The sequence below is a fragment of the Oryctolagus cuniculus genome, chromosome 14, assembly GCF_051225735.1.
Source record: "Oryctolagus cuniculus isolate XC-2025 breed Fujian yellow rabbit chromosome 14, ASM5122573v1, whole genome shotgun sequence".
NCBI lineage: Eukaryota > Metazoa > Chordata > Mammalia > Lagomorpha > Leporidae > Oryctolagus > Oryctolagus cuniculus.
In genome coordinates, this window is record NC_142880.1 from 17,103,099 (window position 1) to 17,122,917 (window position 19,819).

At 35.4% G+C, this 19,819-nt stretch overlaps 1 protein-coding gene across 10 annotated transcripts in view; it reads right to left on the reverse strand.

Moving 5' to 3' along the window:
* The window catches only part of KIAA0825 (KIAA0825 ortholog), a 443,996-nt gene that overhangs the window by 341,393 nt on the left and 82,784 nt on the right, over positions 1–19,819 (reverse strand). For all 10 annotated transcript variants that reach the window (XR_016220532.1, XM_017344597.4, XM_017344595.4 and 7 more), the window contains one exon: positions 18,496–19,165. Coding sequence is in view for 9 of the 10 variants with exons in the window: in XM_017344597.4 (XP_017200086.4) it covers positions 18,496–19,165 (670 nt within the window). In the remaining variant the exon portion in view is untranslated. The remainder of the gene's footprint in view (positions 1–18,495; positions 19,166–19,819) is intronic.

Genomic DNA, 19,819 nt, shown 5'->3' on the forward strand with positions numbered 1-19,819 from the left:
CTTGTCCTGACTGTTGATGAACAACTTAATACTTTATCCCTCCTGGTATTTTTTTGTTTGTTCTACTTAATACTATTGGTTGAACTCTTTAATTAACACACAATTATTCTTAGGTGTTTAAATTTAACTGAAAAGTGATCCCTGTTAAATATAAGAGTGGGAGTAAGAGAGGGAAGACATGTACAATTCAGCACATGCTCAATCGGACTTGCCCCAAATGGTAGAGTTAGAAACATGCCAGGGGATTCCAATTCAATCCCATCAAGGTGGCAAGTACCAATGCCATTTCACTAGTCAAAGTGATTAGTTTCAGTTCATAATTGATCATAATGATAGGATTAAGAGTCAAAGAGATCATATAAACAAGACTAGTGTCTGCTAATACTGATAGAATTAAAAAGAATGATCCAACATGGGAAGCGGGATACACAGTAGACTTATAGAATGGCAGATGTCCTAAACAGCACTCTGGCATTCAGATATGGCTGAAGAGCCCATGAGAGTATTTTAGGCATGGAAAGCCAAGATACTGTGGCAAAAAACAAACAAACAAACAAACACACACCACCACAACAACAAAAAAAACCAAAACACCTAAATGAACCATCTCTGTGAGTGAGATCCCAGTGGAAAGAATGGGCCATCAAAGAAGGAGGTACCTTTCTCTGAAGGGAGGAGAGAACTTCCACTTTGACTATGACCTTGTCTAAATAAGATCAGAGTCGGCAAACTCAAGAGGCTTCCATAGCCTTGGCAACTCATGACAAGAGCCTAGGGTGATTACTGACGCCATAAACAAGAGTCTCAATTGTTAAATCAACAACAGAAGTCACTGTGCACTTACTCCTCATGTAGGATCTCTGTCCTTAATGTGTTGTACAATGTGAATTAATGCTATAACTAGTACGCAAACAGTACTTTACACTTTGTGCTTCTGTGTGGGTGCAAACTGTTGAGATCTTTACTTAGTATATACTAAATTGATCTTCTGTATATAAAGATAATTGAAAATGAATTTTGATGTGAATGGGATGGGAGAGGGAGTGGGAGATGGGAGGGCTGCGGGTGGGAGGAAGGTTAAAAAAAAGGCACTGTAATCCAAAAGCTGTATTTTGGAAATTCATATTTATTAAATAAAAGTTAAAAAAAGATATCTTAAATAAGACATTAAATGATAGGATCACATTTCTCAAATGTTTTCTTGCTTTTAAGTAACAGAAAAGAGACAAATGTGAACAGTAAATGGGAATTTTGTATAAGGCCAAATGTTGTCCTACTGGGCCTTGCTTCAGATGGGTAATGGGATAAGAGACAACACGCCACCATGAAAGTTGTAAACTTCCTCTTTTAAAAAATTTTAAATTAATTTATCCGAAAGGCAGACACACCCACCTAACCCCGCCTCCCCACAGAGAGAGAGAGAGACACACACACACACACAAAGAGAATTCCGACCTATTGGTCCACTCCCCAAATGCCTGAGTCTGGGGTTGGGTGGGAGGTAAGAACACAATCCTGGACTCCACATGGGTAGCAGGAACCTAGTTACTTGAGCATCACTGCTGCTTCCCAGGGTCCCATTAGTAGGAAGCTGGAGTCAGGAGCTGGAGCCAGGAATTGAGTAGACATGCTCCAATCAGGAACACTGGCCTCAACCTCTGTATTAACTGAGGCCAAATGCTCATCACAAAGCTCTTCTTTTTGACCGTCAGCTGGGTCTGCTCTCACTCACACAAAGCAAAAGGATCACAAAGCAGCCATTCATAGTCTTTGGTGAGTGGAGAGTTTCAGTTTTGCAAGAAAGAGATTTAAGTGCTTGGAATTCATCTGAAGGCTGGAAGGCTCCAAAAGGATTATCATAAATTGAGAAGTGGCCTGTGGTCCTTTTCTTTTATCCCAATATGGCTGGGAGATGCCAAAGTGACATTAGATGAACACTTATTCTTGAGAGTGATTCGATAAGAGGACTAGATGTTATCTGTGTGTAAATTCTAACTACTGAAAATAGTACAAATCTGTTCTTTCTGAAATAATTCAGAAATCTTTACTAACAGAGGCTGCCTTATTAGAATTCTCTTATATACATATATATAAGTCAAAATCAGCATGTAGAATTATGGCTATGGGATATTTAAAAAGTTAATCGCAGTATTCACCCCTTTAATTTCATGGAGTTAGCAAATTAAAATGCTTTCATGGTCAATTTTCAAGATTAAATCAAAATTATAGTATAATAACTAAGGACATAAAATATGTCAGCTTTACCACAGCACCAATAAAAATTAGATGCTTTAAGTTGTGAAAACATAGATAACTAAGTAAGTCTCATTCGGTGACAATGAAATCTAATTACATCAAAATTTTTAAATTAATATATAAATATTGACATCTGTCTTTTCTTCAAAGATTTATCTTAAAGAGAAAGGAGATAAAACTATAATTGAACAGAGGTTTCAATTCCAATAACTTGATCTAATAAATAATAAACATACTGCATGTAACTAATCATGCACAGGATAGTTTCTAAAACCAAAATATTCTAATTTTACTGCAAGTTAAGATTTCAGTACAGAAACTTGTCAAAGATGTTTGAGTAATTCAACCTCATGGCATTTAGTATTATGTTTTGGAATTTGAGAAATACAGTTAGATATCAGTAATCAATTTGCTAACTCAATTGTACCCAGGTAGCATTTGCTAACAGTGGGAAAATACTCCTTTTGATCTAACTACAACTGCACACTTCATAACCTGCTAATTAGCACTTAATTTACCCTTTGCTTAGGGAATAATGATTATTGCCTTCACCTAACACAACAAAGGGCTACCTTTCACAATCAGTTTTTTAAAATTAGCTAATGATCCATAGACAATACCCATCCCCCCATGGGTGCCTTAGAAAGTCCATCAGGATATACTCCATTAACCACTATAATTTTTCAAGCACTGTTAGACATAGATAACTTTAATGCTAACATAAATGCAAGCTATCCACTTTGATCATCACAAGAAGCACATAACTCTGAATATTTTGACCTGTGGTATGAAAATTTCAGTCCTAACAGTTTAATATTTGCATACTGAATGATGAAGATATATAATACAACAAAAGTGAGATTTTACTTGCCATCAGATTTTAAAGAGGTACAGCATACAAAATGGAATCTATAGTTATTGACATTTGTAGGGATATTTAGTCATAAATTTTGTCTAAGGCTTTCACTGGCAGATTCTAAAAGGGAGACAAAATTTTATTAAAATAAACATTTTCTTCATGCTTACACAACACAGTATGTAATAATATTAAAGGTAATTCCTCTTTTTGGAATGATAAAAATGTCATAATGAAATGGATTCATCAGTAGGCTCTCTCCATTTGGATGGGAGATCAGCCCTTGCCTCATGTCTCAGACCGAAAGTACACTAAACTTCAATGAAATAATTGAAACACCACCAGCTTGAAATATGGAGTCTGATTCCTCTGATGATGAAAATACCAAAAATCTAGGCATTTTAGATGGTAACAATGAATTTATAATGAGTACAGAACTTGTGGTTGCATGTGTATCACCAGATAATAATTAATATTATAAAGAACGACAGATGCCAAGTAAATGAATTATGTACAGAAGCAAAATGAAGCCAAAATACCTTCTAGTCTCAATGGGAATAGGAAAGATATGATCCAAATTCTCCAATTCTTTCTTTTTATCTTCTTCTTTTTTTTTTTTTTGAAAGGCAAAGAGACAGAGAAAAAGAGAGAGAGAGAGAGAGAGAGAGAGAGAGAGAGAATATGATAATAAATCATCCTTTGATTGGTTCACCCCCAAGTGCCTGCAATGGCCAGTGCTGAGCCAGACCAAAGCCTGGAGCACTCAATTCAAGTGTTGATGTGAGTGGCAAGGCCCCAAGCACTTGAGCTGTAATTTGCTGCTTCTCAGCACGCACATTAGCAGTAAGCTGGATCAGAACTGGCGTGGCCAGGACTTGAACAAAGAAGATACTTTGATATGGGATTCGGGCATTCTAAGTGGCAACTTAATTGTTGTGCCAGTCCCCATCAACTTCTTATTCTAATTAAATCTATTTCATTAAAAAATGACAATAAAAAAATCTTGGTCAATATAATTTAGGTAAGTGAAATGGCAAAACGATCACTGAGAAAACTGAAAAATTCACATGAAACACTTGGCCAAAAAAAATTTAAAAGAGAGAATGGAAACCTTGATTCACTGATCAGATCAAATAACTCCTAAATTGTACTTCTGTTTTATGGTAATCCAATGAGAGGTTCAAAGAAGTTATATATTCGAGAAAAAGTTAATAGAAAAGCCCAGATTTAATGCTTATCATACAAGTAAAGCAGAAGAAATCAAAATTCTAAAAACAGAATTAAGCTTGGGTTAAACCAGATATGAAGTCATTTCATAAAGCAAATACAAAGCAACTTAGCGATTGTGTATGTGGAAGTTTTAAGGAGTAATTTCCAAAGTAGAGCATGCATAAATCCCTTTGGCAATAATGTGCTCCTTTGATCTTGGTGATATTCACTTTTAAGTGAGGCCATAACTTTTGTAACAATCCCACATTTATGACAGCATTCATCAACTCCCACTCACTTTCCCGAAGACATTGAACTTAAAAGTAGCGTTATTCTTTCTCTTGCGTTTACTAATGATATACTTTTATAAGCGCTAGTCATAGATCGACCTTTTTTCATGTCTCTCTGTGGTGTGTAATGTTTTTTTAACTAACTGTATGTTTTAAATAATTAGTACTGCTGGATATAATCACAAATTTCCTAAAACTGCAAAAGGCAACTTAATATTTTTCCATAGCAGCTGTAATACACAATATTGCACAGAACTAAATTATTACAAACAGTGCCAGCAGTTTTCTATACACAGTACTTAAGATAATTATAAAACATCATCTTCATTACTGCTTGCTAGCATTTTTTTAACAGTTTAATTTGGATAGGTTACAAAATACATTCAAATCACACAGATATAATCACTGTAGACCCAAGAAGCTATAAAATGTTCCCAACCAAATCCCTTTGACCCTGCAAATTCTGTTCCTTGTTCATCTTAGGAAAACGTTGTTTGTAGTATGTATTTGTTGTGGAAAATGAAGAAAAGGAGGGGGGTTAAGGAAATCCCTTAACAGTTGTTATTGACTCCATCGTTTACCAACTGAGAGTTAAGTGCTGTTTACCAAACAGAACAGATGCAGATGCTGACAAAAAGGTAAACAATTGTTGCATGGCTTCCTGCCAAATTCTGAACCGATATATTAGACTCCAAGTGAAGCACATTTCCCCCACGGATTGCACTTAGTGCCACTTCATTTCCTATGTGCTCCATCCCTCTATTGCCGTGCCTGGCACTAAGCTATTTCCAGTTCCTTGCTGACCCCCGAGGCCTGGTGCTACCACACACAGCCATTAGAGAAGGGAATTGCATGTGTCTGACACGGCCTGAAACCAATTATTTGATATTTTCTTCAGAATGATGCCCAACTCTGTTGGGAATGAGCAATCATGAAATAATTTACCTCCTGATTTAATTTTTTCCTGCACAAATTAGTTGTAGACTGAGCTGGCTATGCACAGCTGCCTGTGACATAGCTGTCTTATCATGATGATACTTGAAATGAAGCAGGGGGTTCTGAATTGAATAGGTTGGGGAATCCTGCTTTAAAGAGGCATTGACAAGTTTATCAGAGATATACTGATCACACGTACTCTCTGTTGATTGAAAATGACAGAACCTTAAAGAATGATCAAGGCAGCAGGGAAAACCACTAGGATGCAAACCTTATCAAGGTGTTTGATGTTTTTAAACACCTGTTTGATTTCTGGTTCCCTTTCTGTACCCCACACACCTTGGCACGTGACCAAAATCTCACATACAGACAAACAACAACAACAAAAAAACCCCAAAGGCAAACTCATGTTGGTTAATGGCCAAGTGACCTCCACTAAATTTTGTATTTAGTAGCCCTGCTTTTAGATATAGTCATAAATGTCAAGGAAGTATGTGTTTTTCTGTAACTCAAATCCCGCAAGTCCCTTTCATAAAAATATAAACGACTTCAAGCTTTATGTTTTGCTATCTTGAAGTCAGAAAAACAAGGCTGAGGCAGAGATTATCACTTATCAATGAAAACATAAGAAGCTTATATAAATGTGTATGTTTTACCTGAACATTAAAGCCTAGCCCTCAGGCTCAATAAACAGAAGTCTCTTCAGAGAGCCTCACTTGGACACGAAGCTTTAACGAAAGCTGGGAAGTGACACGTTGTCCATAAATTCAAGCTAGGGTTTCTCTGATTTTTACATGCTGATTCCACGTTAGATTCTGGCTCTGAAATATTATTGTGGTTATGACTGTGCTGTCTTCCCATTTCTCTTCATGATCCAGACTTGATGTTAACTAGGCCCTATCCATAACCGTGAACTACATAGCTTTTGAGATCGTGAATAAGAAAAATGATCAGAAAAATGCTCATTAAAAATGTTCACCCTCTTCAAAGAGCTGAAGGGTGACTGGTTTACTGCATGACAAAAAGAACATTACTGATGATGATTATAGTTGATTTCAGTACATTTTGGAAAAACAGATAAAAGAAGTCACTATAAAACAATTTTACAAGATAGCCTCCTCTGACAATGATCTTCATAAGATTTAGAGGCAATTCCTCTTTTCTTTTTTTCCAGGATAGATTATTCCACAAACATAGATGTCCCCTCCAATAATTACATTGCACTGTGCCTTCTGCTAATGGAAATGCTAACACTGCATTTTAAACTTAATCTACCTTAGAGGACAAATAATATAAAGCCATTTATTCAGTTCAGTATAGCCATGTTATAGAATTCAAAGTATCAAAACTTCAAATTCTATTATATTTCACTGGTATCATATAATTCCCAAGGCCCTATTAGATTCTCAACTCTGACTTGCACTTACCTGCCATCTTGGTATTTCCTGTTATTCTGTTATAAAAGAAATTAAACTAGTGATTGCATGACACTGTACGTTTCTAAATCATAATCCAGCCTTTCTGTTTCTATCCAATGTTGAAAAGAACCCATGAAAGCAAACATTGGTGGGTTTACTTTTAATTGGGGCAACTTTACTTCATTTTAAATAACTTCACATTTCCTTACATGTACAATTTTAGATCTCCATTTAGATAGGCCAACCGTCAAAATTCTTGAGAGTGTTTTGGTAAGACTAGAAGCAAATTAAAAATATATGTATAAACACAGGTATAGAAATTTTATTTTAAGAATGACAGAATAAAAAGAATTTCTGACTGGAAATCCACAATGACTATTAAACATTTTACCCAAAGCTAAGGATTTTCTCCCTTCCAAGTGTGCTGTATGGAGGATTGATTCTTTAACCCTCTAAGCCACAAGCAGCTTCTCATGTATAAATGGTCCACCATCAGAAAACACCAGTATAAAGGATTTAGATTTCTCCTGTTGTGCACTAAACGTTCATGTTCCCCCCAAATTCATATGTGGAAATCCTAACTGCTATGGTAATGTTATTTGGAGGCTTGCTCTTGGGGAGGTGGTTAGGACACAAGGGCAGAGTTCTTTTGAATAGGGTAGTGCCCTTATAAATGTGAGCCCAGGGAGTCTCCCTGCCCCTTCTGCCATGAGAGGACACAGAAGACCACCACCTAAGAAGCAGAAAGTGAACCTCCACCGGACACCAGATCCACTGGCACTTTGATTGTGGACTTGCCAGCTTCCAAAACCATGAGAAATAAGTATTTGTTATTTAAGCTCCTCAGTCTATTATGTTTGTTATAGCAGCCTGACGGACTAAGGCACTCCCCAAGGTAAAGACAAATAGGGGGAGATGTTAAATGACAACTATGTTGAGGGAAATTTGTTTTATACTAAATATTTAACCTCATAGATGTGATGCTGATAGTCAATGATTTTTCATACTTACTATAAGCAGATAAAATTAAATGTTATAATGCACATTTTCTCAGTTGATTTCAGTAATAAAGAATACTCTGGCACAAGAACAACCATTAGAATTCTGAGACTAGTTAAAGAAGATTCTATTTTTAAAGGAATCTAACTCATATTTGCTTATTAAACTTTTCCTCTTGAACATCCTGAAAAAAATATGCTGAGTAGTAATAACTGATTAAGAGTGTAACCAGGGGCTGGCATTGTGATGCAGCAGGTTGAGCCACTGCCTGCAATGCCAGCATCTCACAGGGGTGCTCATTCAAATCCACCTACTTTGTTTCCAATCCAGCTCACTGCTAACACACCTGGGAAAGCAGCAGGAGATGGCCCAACTACCTGGCCCCCTGACACCCATGTGGGATACCCCAATGGGAGTTCTAGGCTCCTGGCTTTGGCTAGGCGCAATCCTGGCCATTGTGGTCATCAGGGGAGTGAACCCTCTTTCTTACAGATGGAAGATTCCCCCCCCCGCCCCACCCATAACTCTTTCAAATAAACAAATAAAATCTTTAAAAACAAACAAATGTCACATACCACATTTTCTAAGAACCTCAGAAGAAACCTGTTAATTAAATAATATTCAACATTTATAATAGGCCATTGGAAAAAATGTTAAATAAGAATATAGAAATTCATGGCTGTAAATATCATTAAGTAAAGCAACTTAAGTAAGAATTCACATTAATTTTTGTTTCAAGACTAAGATGTAGAATAATTAGATAATTTTAACAGGAAAAGTGAGAGGATGGCTGCAGAGTGAATTAGAAAATGAATTTCTAGCTTTTAACAATCAAATTTATATTTGAATGCATTCTTTGCTCAACATAGAATACTATAAAATAAGTATGTTTATTTCTAGAGTAGTTTTATTCTAGTTTATTTTCAATGATTTTCATTCCACTCCTGGATATTACTTACATATTTAAACAATTTTTTCCAAGTCAAAAATCTGGCTTTCCAAAATCTTAGTGTTTTAATCTTTTTAAATGTTTTTTAGGTTTTGAAAATGCTATTAAATGGTTAATAAGGCCTATAAATATCAAACTGATCCTCATAAGAAACCAAACTGTGAATCGGTTTTATCTTTCACCTCCAGTATCTCAATCTCATGATTAGAGGGTGCACTTAGTATGGGTGATATTGTTTCCATCCTTAGGAAGAATACCTAGGTGCTCTAAAGAGGGAGGGGAGAGATGGTTAATTGAGGGCAATTTAGTGTTTGCTAGTTGTTGCTATGTGGTAGCACTAAAATTAACAAAATTAAGTTGTATTTACTTTCTCCTATCATCATACTTTCCATTGGCGTTGCCCTTCTGTCTTTGGAACAATGATTCAGAGGCCTCAGAACACTTAATGGGGAATAATTAAATCAGAAAACAGAGTCCATGCAGCAGAAAGTCTTAGATTAATAAAATAAACACACATCTCCAAAACATCTACCCTGGTACATAATGTATACCCTCCCCCCATGTCCAGACATATCCAATAATTTTCCTCAAGGCTTTTAATCACATACATAATTCCTAGAGATGACACAACCTTTAGGAGGAAGAATCTAGACAAAACAATTCTAGTGTCAAACATTTAATTTGTTTTCTTAGGAGGCTTTCAGGTGCCAGAGAAGGATGCTTCTCTTCTGATCTTAATTCTGTTGCTAACTTGATTTGTTAACCAGCCAAAAGGGCTGTTGTTTTTCACTCACAAAAACAAGAAACCAGAATTGGCATACTGTCTTAATTTCTGGGTGGTGGTGGTGCAGCAAAGATAAGTCAAATAAACAAACCAAAAATGGGGAAGCATCTTGCAGACATAATGTTGACTAATGGTATTGTTATTAATTAATGAATGGCAAAAAGCCCTTCAAACCTGGCAGTAATCCACCCAGCTATTTCAGTAACAGATTCTTTTAGCTTAACACTGTAAAAAGCTTAAATGTAACCAGCTTACTGGCATCTCTAGATATAAAATGAGACGCTCCATGTTTTTTAAACATTAAGTAAAAAATTAATGGTAATATTTTCCTTTTTATGTATTAATATGTAAAGTATTGGAATTTTTTCATTCAAAATAGGAAATCCAGTGATGTGACTGAACTCTATTTCTATCCTCAATTTTGTTAATTTCACATGTACAGAAACAAATAGTTGTTACAACTCCAGAAAGACTAACATACAAAAATCAGGATGTGAAAATCAGCTAAAATAGGAATTAATCTTTGGATTATAAAAGGGTTCTTTGTCTTACAATTTACTTAATTTAGTAAGAGATGGTGAGCCACAGTAGTTAAGGGAAGAAGCTCTGCCATGATTTGGAAATGGGCATGAATACAAGGTCAGGTACTTCCTAGCAATGGGACTTTGGGGAAGCTACTTAATGTGTCCAGATCTCAGCTTCTAGATCTATAAAACAGTGGCAATACCTAACTTTTCAGAGACGAGGTAATAATCAAATAGTATTTTGGTAATCCAACACTTACCAGGGTGCATGGCAAATAAAAAAGCACCCCAAAACAGTACCAGTTATACAAACGATTATATATATATGTAGATATTAAACAAAAATTGAATAAGATCAATGAGAAAACACTAACAAAAATTAATGCTAAGTTCATCTTGAGTATCATCCTATTGCAAGGTATATATTTTATTCCATTCTTATTTGCAAGTATATCTTAAGCTATTTTTACCTCATCAAAACTCAACGAGAATGGCTGGGAATGACTTTTAACACAGAAAGCACTACTTTAAATGCCATTAAGAATTTGTCTTATCCCACCTCCTTTAAAAAGGATGACAAAAATAAATATATGTACTTCTAATTTTTACCTTTAATCTAGGGAATCACCTTGTGCACTTCTACTAAGGATAGTGTGCATTAAGAAGGGAATCAAACTGAACTGTGAATGCCCAGAGAAAGAGAAGACAAGCCTTCTTATCTACGGATGGCATGGTCATCCTAAAATGTTCTATCACTGAACATGCCATGCAAAATAGAACTTGCAGGAGAAATGGCTTTATGATCAATGATGCTAAACTTAAATGATCACATTTGAGTTTCTATGCTGAATTTATTTGCAAAATTTTAACGTGGAGAATAATGGTTTTACTGCAAATGATCTGTGAACTTCTTACCCACATACCCATAGGACAAGATCGGTCTACCATGCTTTATGAGGTCTAATTTCGAGGTTTTCATTTTGTAATATACAGAGATTTTGATGTAACCAAAGATTTTTAAGTATTCCCTTGTCTATTGTCTACAGCCTTATAGAAGTGAGCTGGTTCTTCTCTGGGCAATAGTACAAGTCATTATTGAATCCCCACCTTGCCTGATTTAAATAGCACAAGAAAGGCATTTGGATTTCTTTTCAATCAATAATACAGAATAACAATTATATTTTCGGTTCTTGTCTGTGATCTTCATTTTCAATTATCTGATTTAAAATATTCCTATAAAATACAGAAATAGAAAATTGAAAACAAAGTTGGTTTTGAGATCAAAGGAAAAGTAAAAAAAAAAATTATTAGGAAAAGCTTCAGACACAAGCTGGAGATTCTACTTCTGGTTTTTGCTTATCTCACTGTTATTTTCAAGTGTCACTTGGGAGAAGAAAGCCCGCACAGAGAACAATCTAAAAGATTTCTGTATTTGCTGCTATCACAAATGTGCCTAACTAGCTAGTACATCTGGATGTCAGTAGAGACAATAAATATGGTGGCAGTTTCCAATGACAAATGGTAGGTCTAAACTGGCTGTGGGATGAGAGAGAGGCAGAGAGCCTAGATTTAAAAGCGTCCTTAGATATTAACTAATATGACCCTTTCATTTTACTAAATAGAGTGAAATAGGGTTAAGCGCAGTGGGTTAAGTCGCTGCTTTAGACACCTACATCCCATACTAGAGGGCAAGTCAGAGTTCCAGTTACTCCACTTTGGATCCAGTTCCCTGCTTATGTGCCTGGGAAACAGTGATGACGGAAGATGGCTCAGGTGCTTGAGTTCCTGCTACCCATTTCAGAGACTTGGATGGAGTTCCTGGCTCCTGACTTCAGCCAGGCCCAATGCTGACCATTGTAGTCAGTTGGGGAATAAAACATATGGAAGATCTTTCTCTGTCACTCTGCCTTTTGAATAAATAAATGAATCTTTTAAAGAAAAAAAAGAGAGAGCAAGATTCAAAAAGGTTAAATGACTTATCTAAGGTTGCAAAGCAGGGGAACGAATGAATCAGGAGAAGCATACGTATCACTTTATCAGAGCAAGGTAACTATAGAAGAGCCTATATCAATGATTTATAAGAAGAGAACATGGGGCAGGCATTCAGCACAGCTGTTAAATTGCTGTTGCTAATGTCCACATCCCTTATCAAAGTGACTAGTTTAAGTTCCAGTTCCTCCGTTTCTTAAAATCATCACCCAGCTGGTAAGAGCCACTTGGTGAGTAGGACAGAGTAGAGTGATTTCTGATTGACCTACTTGCCAACAACTGTGATACCAGGGGTCTTCAAAAAGTTCATGGAAAACGCATATTATGAAAAGCCTACAATTAGATTTCAAAAGCTTTTTGCACCAAAATCATCTTTTAATTCCATTTTCCCATGAAGTTTTAGAAAGTCCATTAAATGTGTTTCCCTAAGCAAGAATTCAAATTTCTCTTAGGTGCGAGGGCCTTCTTCACTCTGAGTATCTTTTCATCCTTTGAGAGACTCTGTCCTTCCCCCTCCCACTTCTAATGTTTGTTAAACAAAACAGCAAGGGATTGTCAAAGAGAAGGGAACTTAGAGGTCATGCAGTACAACTGCTTACATGGTGCAGAGTTTTAGACACCTTCCATTATTAAAATCATAAAGTTTGTATTCCTTAAATAAAAGGTTTCTGGGGGAAAAAAGAGAAACCTTCCAAATATTCAAAGATGTGTGCCATATTCTCTTAAGTCTTTTCCTTTTCAAGCTACAATAACTTGAAGAAAATTTCAAAATAAGATGTACAAAGGATTATCAGACTTATCCTAGAATTAAAGTCTCTGAAATGCATCTTTTACATTAAAATACAGAGTATTTATTTAACTGAAATTTACTGCACATAAACATTCCTCTCTTTTTCAAATATTAAGAAAAGTAACATTTACTTAAATCCAAAGGACAGACAATTTTTTTTTTTTTTTTTGACAGGCAGAGTCAGACAGAGAGAGAGAAAGAGAGAGAGAGAGAAAGGTCTTCCTTTCCATTGCTTCACCCCCCAAATGGCCGCTATGGCCGGTGCACTGTGAAGATCCGAAGCCAGGAGCCAGGTACTTCCTCCTTGTTTCCCATGTGGGTGCAGGGCCCAAGCACTTGGGCCATCCTCCACTGCACTCCCTGGCTACAGCAGAGAGCTGGCCTGGAAGAGGGGCAACCGGGACAGAATCCGGCGCCCCAACCGGGACAAGAACCCGGGGTGTCAGTGCCGCAGGCAGAGGATTAGTCAAGTGAACTGCGGCACTGGCCAGGACATACAATTTAAAAAGCAAAATTAATCATAGCAAATACAGATATAGAAAAATGTTACAATAAAAGAACGACACTTGTTCTTCTAGAATGAAGATGATACACATAACTGTGTAAATACGGATCTAATTTTGAAGATAATGAAAGATAATGACCAATCAGGTTATACTCCAAGTGCTAATTACCATATTCTAGATTTTTGAAGGTTGTTATTTTAAATACAAAACCTTAGAAGATAAAAGAAAAGAACAAAATTTGACAGCCTAAATCCTTAAGAAATAATAGATAATTTTCCTCAAAAATATTAGAAGAAAACTTTAAAACTGTAAGAATACAATGCAGACAAACAAAATCAGTTACTGATAAAGTTATGGTTCTTAAAGCACTCTTCAAACTTTCTAAGAGCATCTGTAAAAATAGCATTGCTGGGGCAGGCATTGTGGTGCAGTGAGTTAATCCACCTCTTGGGATGCCCACATCCCATATCAAGTTCCAGTTAGAATCCCAATTCCTCTGCTTCCAACCCAGTTTCCTGCTAATGTGCATGGGAAGGCAATGGAAGATGGTCTGAGTATTTGGGCCCATGCCACATACATAGGAGACCCAGATGGAGTTCCTGGCTCATGTCTTTGGCCTGGCTCAGCCCTGACTGTTTCAGGAATTTGGAGAGTGACCCAGTGGATGGAAGATCTTTCTGTCCTTCTCTCTGTCACTCTGCTTTTCAAATAAATAAATGTTTAAAAAAAAACATTGTTCTCTTTCCAGAAAAATCACCAAATCACAAATATTCTATAATATTTACATTAACATTTCATAATTTACTTCAAATAACAAATTGTAAGAGCAGTATACTTCCAAATGTATTATAACACTAAAACAGCATATGCTCTCAAAGAAATTACACATTCAAAACCACATAAAGGAGAAAACAATTTAAAGGAGAAAAAAGGTTACTATACAATGCAAGACACAGAAGTTAAGCCTAGGAGTAAGCTTATTTGTAAATAAAATTGAGTACCTGATGGTCCATTATCACAGGAAAATGGCTAGATTTTAAATATATTTACAGGATAGATAGCCTGAATTGCTTGCAGACAGGATTTACTCTGGGATGCCCACACGAACAGAAATACCAGAGATATTATATAAGCAATAGCAGAAGGGCCAGCTGATAGGATAGGATAGGATTAAAAACTACCCCATTTTTTTTGAATTAATAATAAGTACAAATAAATCAGAAGTCAGTTACAAATCAGTGTCAATAAAAAAGAAAAGCAAAAACACTGAGTATAGAACATAGGAAGCTGAAAATCAGAAAATGTGAAAATGTTTAGTAGATAATGTTCTTTTGTTTTAATTTTCTGTTGGTTTACCTGCCAAGAGCTAGAAATGGGCCACACAAAGGTAGGAGCAGGAAACTAAATCACGGCCTCCCACATAGGTGGAAGATACGCAATACTTGAGCAATCAGTCTCCCACGCCTCCCAGGGTCTGCATTAGCAGGAAGCTGGAATAGGGAGCCAGGTGTGGGTATCAGAGCCAGGTGTGGGTATCAAGCCGAGACATTCTGCAATGGGATATAGGCATCTTAACAGCTAAGCCAAATGCTTTACCTGGTAGACAATTTTTTTTAAAAGATTTATGTCTTTATTTGAATGGCAGCGTTAGAGAGAGAGAGAGAGAGAGAGAGAGAGAGAGAGAGAGAGAGAGAGGAGAGACAAAGAGCTAGATCTTCCATCTGCTGTTCATTCCCCAAATGGCCATAACAGCTGGAGCTGGGCCAGGAGCCAGGAGCTTTGTCCAGATTTCCCACGTGGTACAGGGGCCCAAGTACTTGGGTCATCATCTGCTGATTTCCCAGGCATATTAGCAGGGAGCTGGACAGGAAGTAGAACAGCTGGTACTCGAACCTGTGCCTGCATGGGATGCCGGCGCCACAGGCAGCAGCTTTACCTACAATACCACAATGCCAGCCCCAGTAGACAAATTTTAAATTATCAGAGTGTCTAGCATGGTTTTTGACATGGAATTTATTGGTATATCAAGATAAAATATCGAATAATTGCAAATAGAGAATTCCTCTTTTGCTTATTAGCTGTGTGGCCTTAGGAATAACTCATCTCTCTGAGTTTCAGCTTTCTCATGTATAAAGTATAAATAATGTGAAGGACTGTTCAGAAGATTAAATGGACTCACATATGTAAAGTCTTGTAAATAATAGTAAGTAGTTATCAGGCTTTTTTTTTTAATTCTCCATTAAAATGGATAGGTAGGTAGATTTATAAACCATTTAAGGAAGAACAATCAATCCTCAATCCAAGTACAAAATCAGAGGCAATTAAAGATTCCGTAGGTCCAAACTGTCTTAGTTATACATATAACATATACATAAACAGATAGCTCACTAACAGTATAGTATACATGCAAAGCCTGCTTAAAATGTATCAGGGTATTTCAAGAAGTCTGTGGAAAGATAAACTAAAATATAAGTTCACTTTGGTGTAAAATGAAAACCATGCATAGTTTTTTCACAAGATACGTTTTTCATGAACTTGTTGATGACTCCACATAATACATCACTAAATAGAAATTATATGCAAAAATACTTTTCAATTGGGATAAGATAGTCTTAAAATGAGAAAGTAAAACAATTATTACACAAAAATTGAGGAAGTATAGAGGACTCACATTTTAAATGAAACATGCTATTTTTAAACTGAAGGTACCTACTTTGTTGAGTGGTTAGAAGAATTAAATGAAATGCTGCACATCAATATCTGAACTAATAAATGTTAGTTATTGTTAAAAACATCTTTTCTACAGTTTCAGGTAAAATATCAAAGATTCTATGGGCATAAAAATAATTGGGAGTACTTTCAAAAAGTATGTGGACAATGTGTATTATGACTAAACTACATAAGGACCTCAAATTTTTTGCACAAAACTAAATTTGTTTTAATTTCATTTTCTACAAACTTTTTGAATTACCATCATAGGTATGAATTACAGAAAATATATTGTACAGATTATTCAAGCTAATCTAGATTTTATTCAAGAAATAACAACTACCATTGCTCATCTCAAAGCCACACTCCCATCTGCTTAATAAATAAAGTTTGATTATTGGGTCAAATAGTAGTGAAAAACATGGTTGCTCAGTTGAATTAGTTCTGCAGCTCTCAGCAACAGCAGCACCAATTACTGTGTCCTAAAAATTGTATTTGGTGAATGCCTTGCTATAGGAAGTAGCCAAAGCTGAAACAAATTTATTTTCAGACAGCACACTTGAGCGGTGCTTTTGAAATATTTTATGGGTGACAAAGCATTTAACTCTGCACTGCAGGACAAGGTCCTGTAGCGTGGGAATATGGGTCTTGGAGGCCCATGGCCTGCATGTGAATCCTGATTCTGAATATGAATCTTGACTGTGTATAAGATGATCCAGAGCAAGTTAATCTTTCTAACCTTCTTTCCTTGTTCATGAAATTGGGATAGGAATGGGCTAGTCAGTACATATGCAGTACCTGGCATATGGAAAGCACTCATTTAACAAGTGGTTTACACCAAAGTTCAGATACAACAGCCTGAGAAAATTAGTGCACTATGAAATGGAAAACATTTCAAATCCTGGTGTTGAAGTGGACACACAGTCTTCTCTCATTAATGGGAAAACACCTCAATACCAGATTTAAAGAACCCATAGATACTCACACATATTTTCAACCATGAGGGTCTTTTCTCCTGTCATAAACTATATTTAGCACATATAAAACCTTCACATTGAAAACACAAATAAACAGGAAAAGTTTTAGAGGATAGTAAAATTTTAAAAAGCAAGTACCCTCATGAATAACACTTAAAAATTTATGCATTAACAATTAAAATGCAAGCCTATTTGCTTTGAGCAAAATTTTAATGACCCTAAAATAAAAGCCTCTGTATTGTGCCATAACCCAAACTTGGCTGATGTATATCTGTTTTGTAATGTGATTCAGCTTCTAGAGGAAAACAAAAAAGTTTAAGGGATAATATTAAATTATTGAAAATTCATATATCACATTAATTCAGCCTTCTGTCAATTTGCTAATGAAGATAAGTTAAAAAACAGTGAGCTCTAAAATTCTGTAAATTATGTAATTCAGAGATTCATAATAATTCACCAAATGATAATTTTTTTTACCAAATGATAATTTTTAAACACACAATATAGTTTATGAATTTATTGAGAAATAATACCTTAGAGTTTTATATAAAAGTGAGATTCATGACAATTTTAAAAATAATCTTATTTTTACTTTCATTTTTCTATACTGGTAGAGAATTAAAATGATGACAATGATAAATGTTTTATCATAGTAGTTTGTTTCTTTTTTCTTCTGAGTATAATCAGAAAATTTTAAATCACCTTTTATTTATATGCATTCTTGGAGGAAAATATTAGAAGAACTTATAAATTATGACTAAAATGCTATACCTTCTTAATTAATTACAATCTAAATTTTTATAATTAGTACTTTGTAACTGTTCCTTATGAGAACTACCTGATTCAACTATTATAGTTTTCAAACTTCTAATTGTAAATAATGCAAATTTCAGCAATTTTCAACAATTCTTCTTACCCAATAATGCTTGAGTTTCATTAGGTACAATGGATTAAAAATTATACTTTTCTATATAACTGGATGTGGACATATCTATATATGTAATCTATATATAATCTATGAGCTATATGTCTATAGGAAATTAAAAGAAATGAAACTCTTATTTACAATATGCTTGGCTTATATTTCCAATATCTTTAACAATTTAAAAGGAAAAAAATTCTGTGACTGTACTTACATATAAAGGAATGCATAAGAGAAATGTAATACTGCACATTTTTACTACATCTATTTTCTTATTAATCTTCAAGTTTGCAATCAGATTTAGCCAAATAGAAAAATCCTAGAAAACTAAAGCTATCAAAAGGCTTAAGTTAAACCAAACAAATTTTAAACGTCACTAACCCAAGGCATGCAGTGCTCCTCTATGCTTGCTGGAGCTCTTGCTTGTTTTAACCCCACGGACAGCATTTTCTTTGAACCGCAGCTCACGAAAATTTTCAAGAAATTTTGGCATTTCTTCTGTAACAGTATCCAGGTAAGTTTCTTTAATGAATTTCACTGTTGAGAATGGAGCTAAAATTTCACAGAGTATGTTAAAATCCTCTTTTATCATTAAGTATAACTTAAGCATTGTACTTTGGTAGCCACAAGCTATTACATCTAAATCTGAATCTCTGCTGTAAGGAGGAATGCAATTCTGCAGAAGGCTAGTTGACAGTTTATTCTGTATGCTTTGGTACTTGATTATAACTTCCGTTTCTGGATAAAGAAACAAGAGTTGTTGTATGCACTGATTTTTCAATGAGATTTTTTGCTGTGAATTATTTATTTCGTTATGGCTTTGCAATCTGCTCACTAAGAAGCGTCGAAGACGCAGTCTTATATCATCCCATAGAGACTTTACATCCACAGGCAAATGGTCTTCCACAGAATGAAGAGAAGTCCTAGAGAGGAAATGGAAAGATGTTCCACTCATGCTCGACGGGAAGGCGGCATTGCTCTGGCAGGAGAGGTCCCACAGCAAGTCCAGTATCATATCTTCCTGGTTCTGTTCATCCTCCAACAAATCTTGCTAATAAAAACAAACAACAATATTGGAAATGTGATTAGCTCTATGTGTAATAGGAAAAAATTCTATGGTAGTAGAAAATTTGAGAATAATTTATTTTACTTTAGAATCAATACTCTGATATTCTTCATGAGACTTTTTTTGTTGTTTGTGGTACATTTGAAATAAATCAATTCAGGCATTTTAGAATGTCAGCTTTTATGGTCTGTTAAATTTTATAAAGCCCAGTTGATTATCTTTCCCAGTTAGACTTCTAGACATAGCTTTTAGCCCTCATAGCTCTCTACCCTGAAATAACCTGAGCCATATGAAACCTACAGTTACAAATTCTAAATAAAACTCCACAGTAAAACGTTGATTGAAACATAGTAATCTGACAAAAATATTCAAGAAAATGTTCATAATTAATTCCTGGTAGACAATTTTCATGCCTGAATGAGTATACTTAGCATTATAGATCCACAAATGAATACACAATGCTTTAAAATCCTCTGAGAATAGAATGGAGATATATTTAAATATAGTATGTGCCTAGGGGTTACTGATAGTTACCATCCTGAGAAATAAAACTTAATACATTGAAAGATGTCAACTTTCATTTAAATTTCTTTTTGAGAACCACTTTAGGAAAGACTTTACTTTAAAAATTAATCTGAG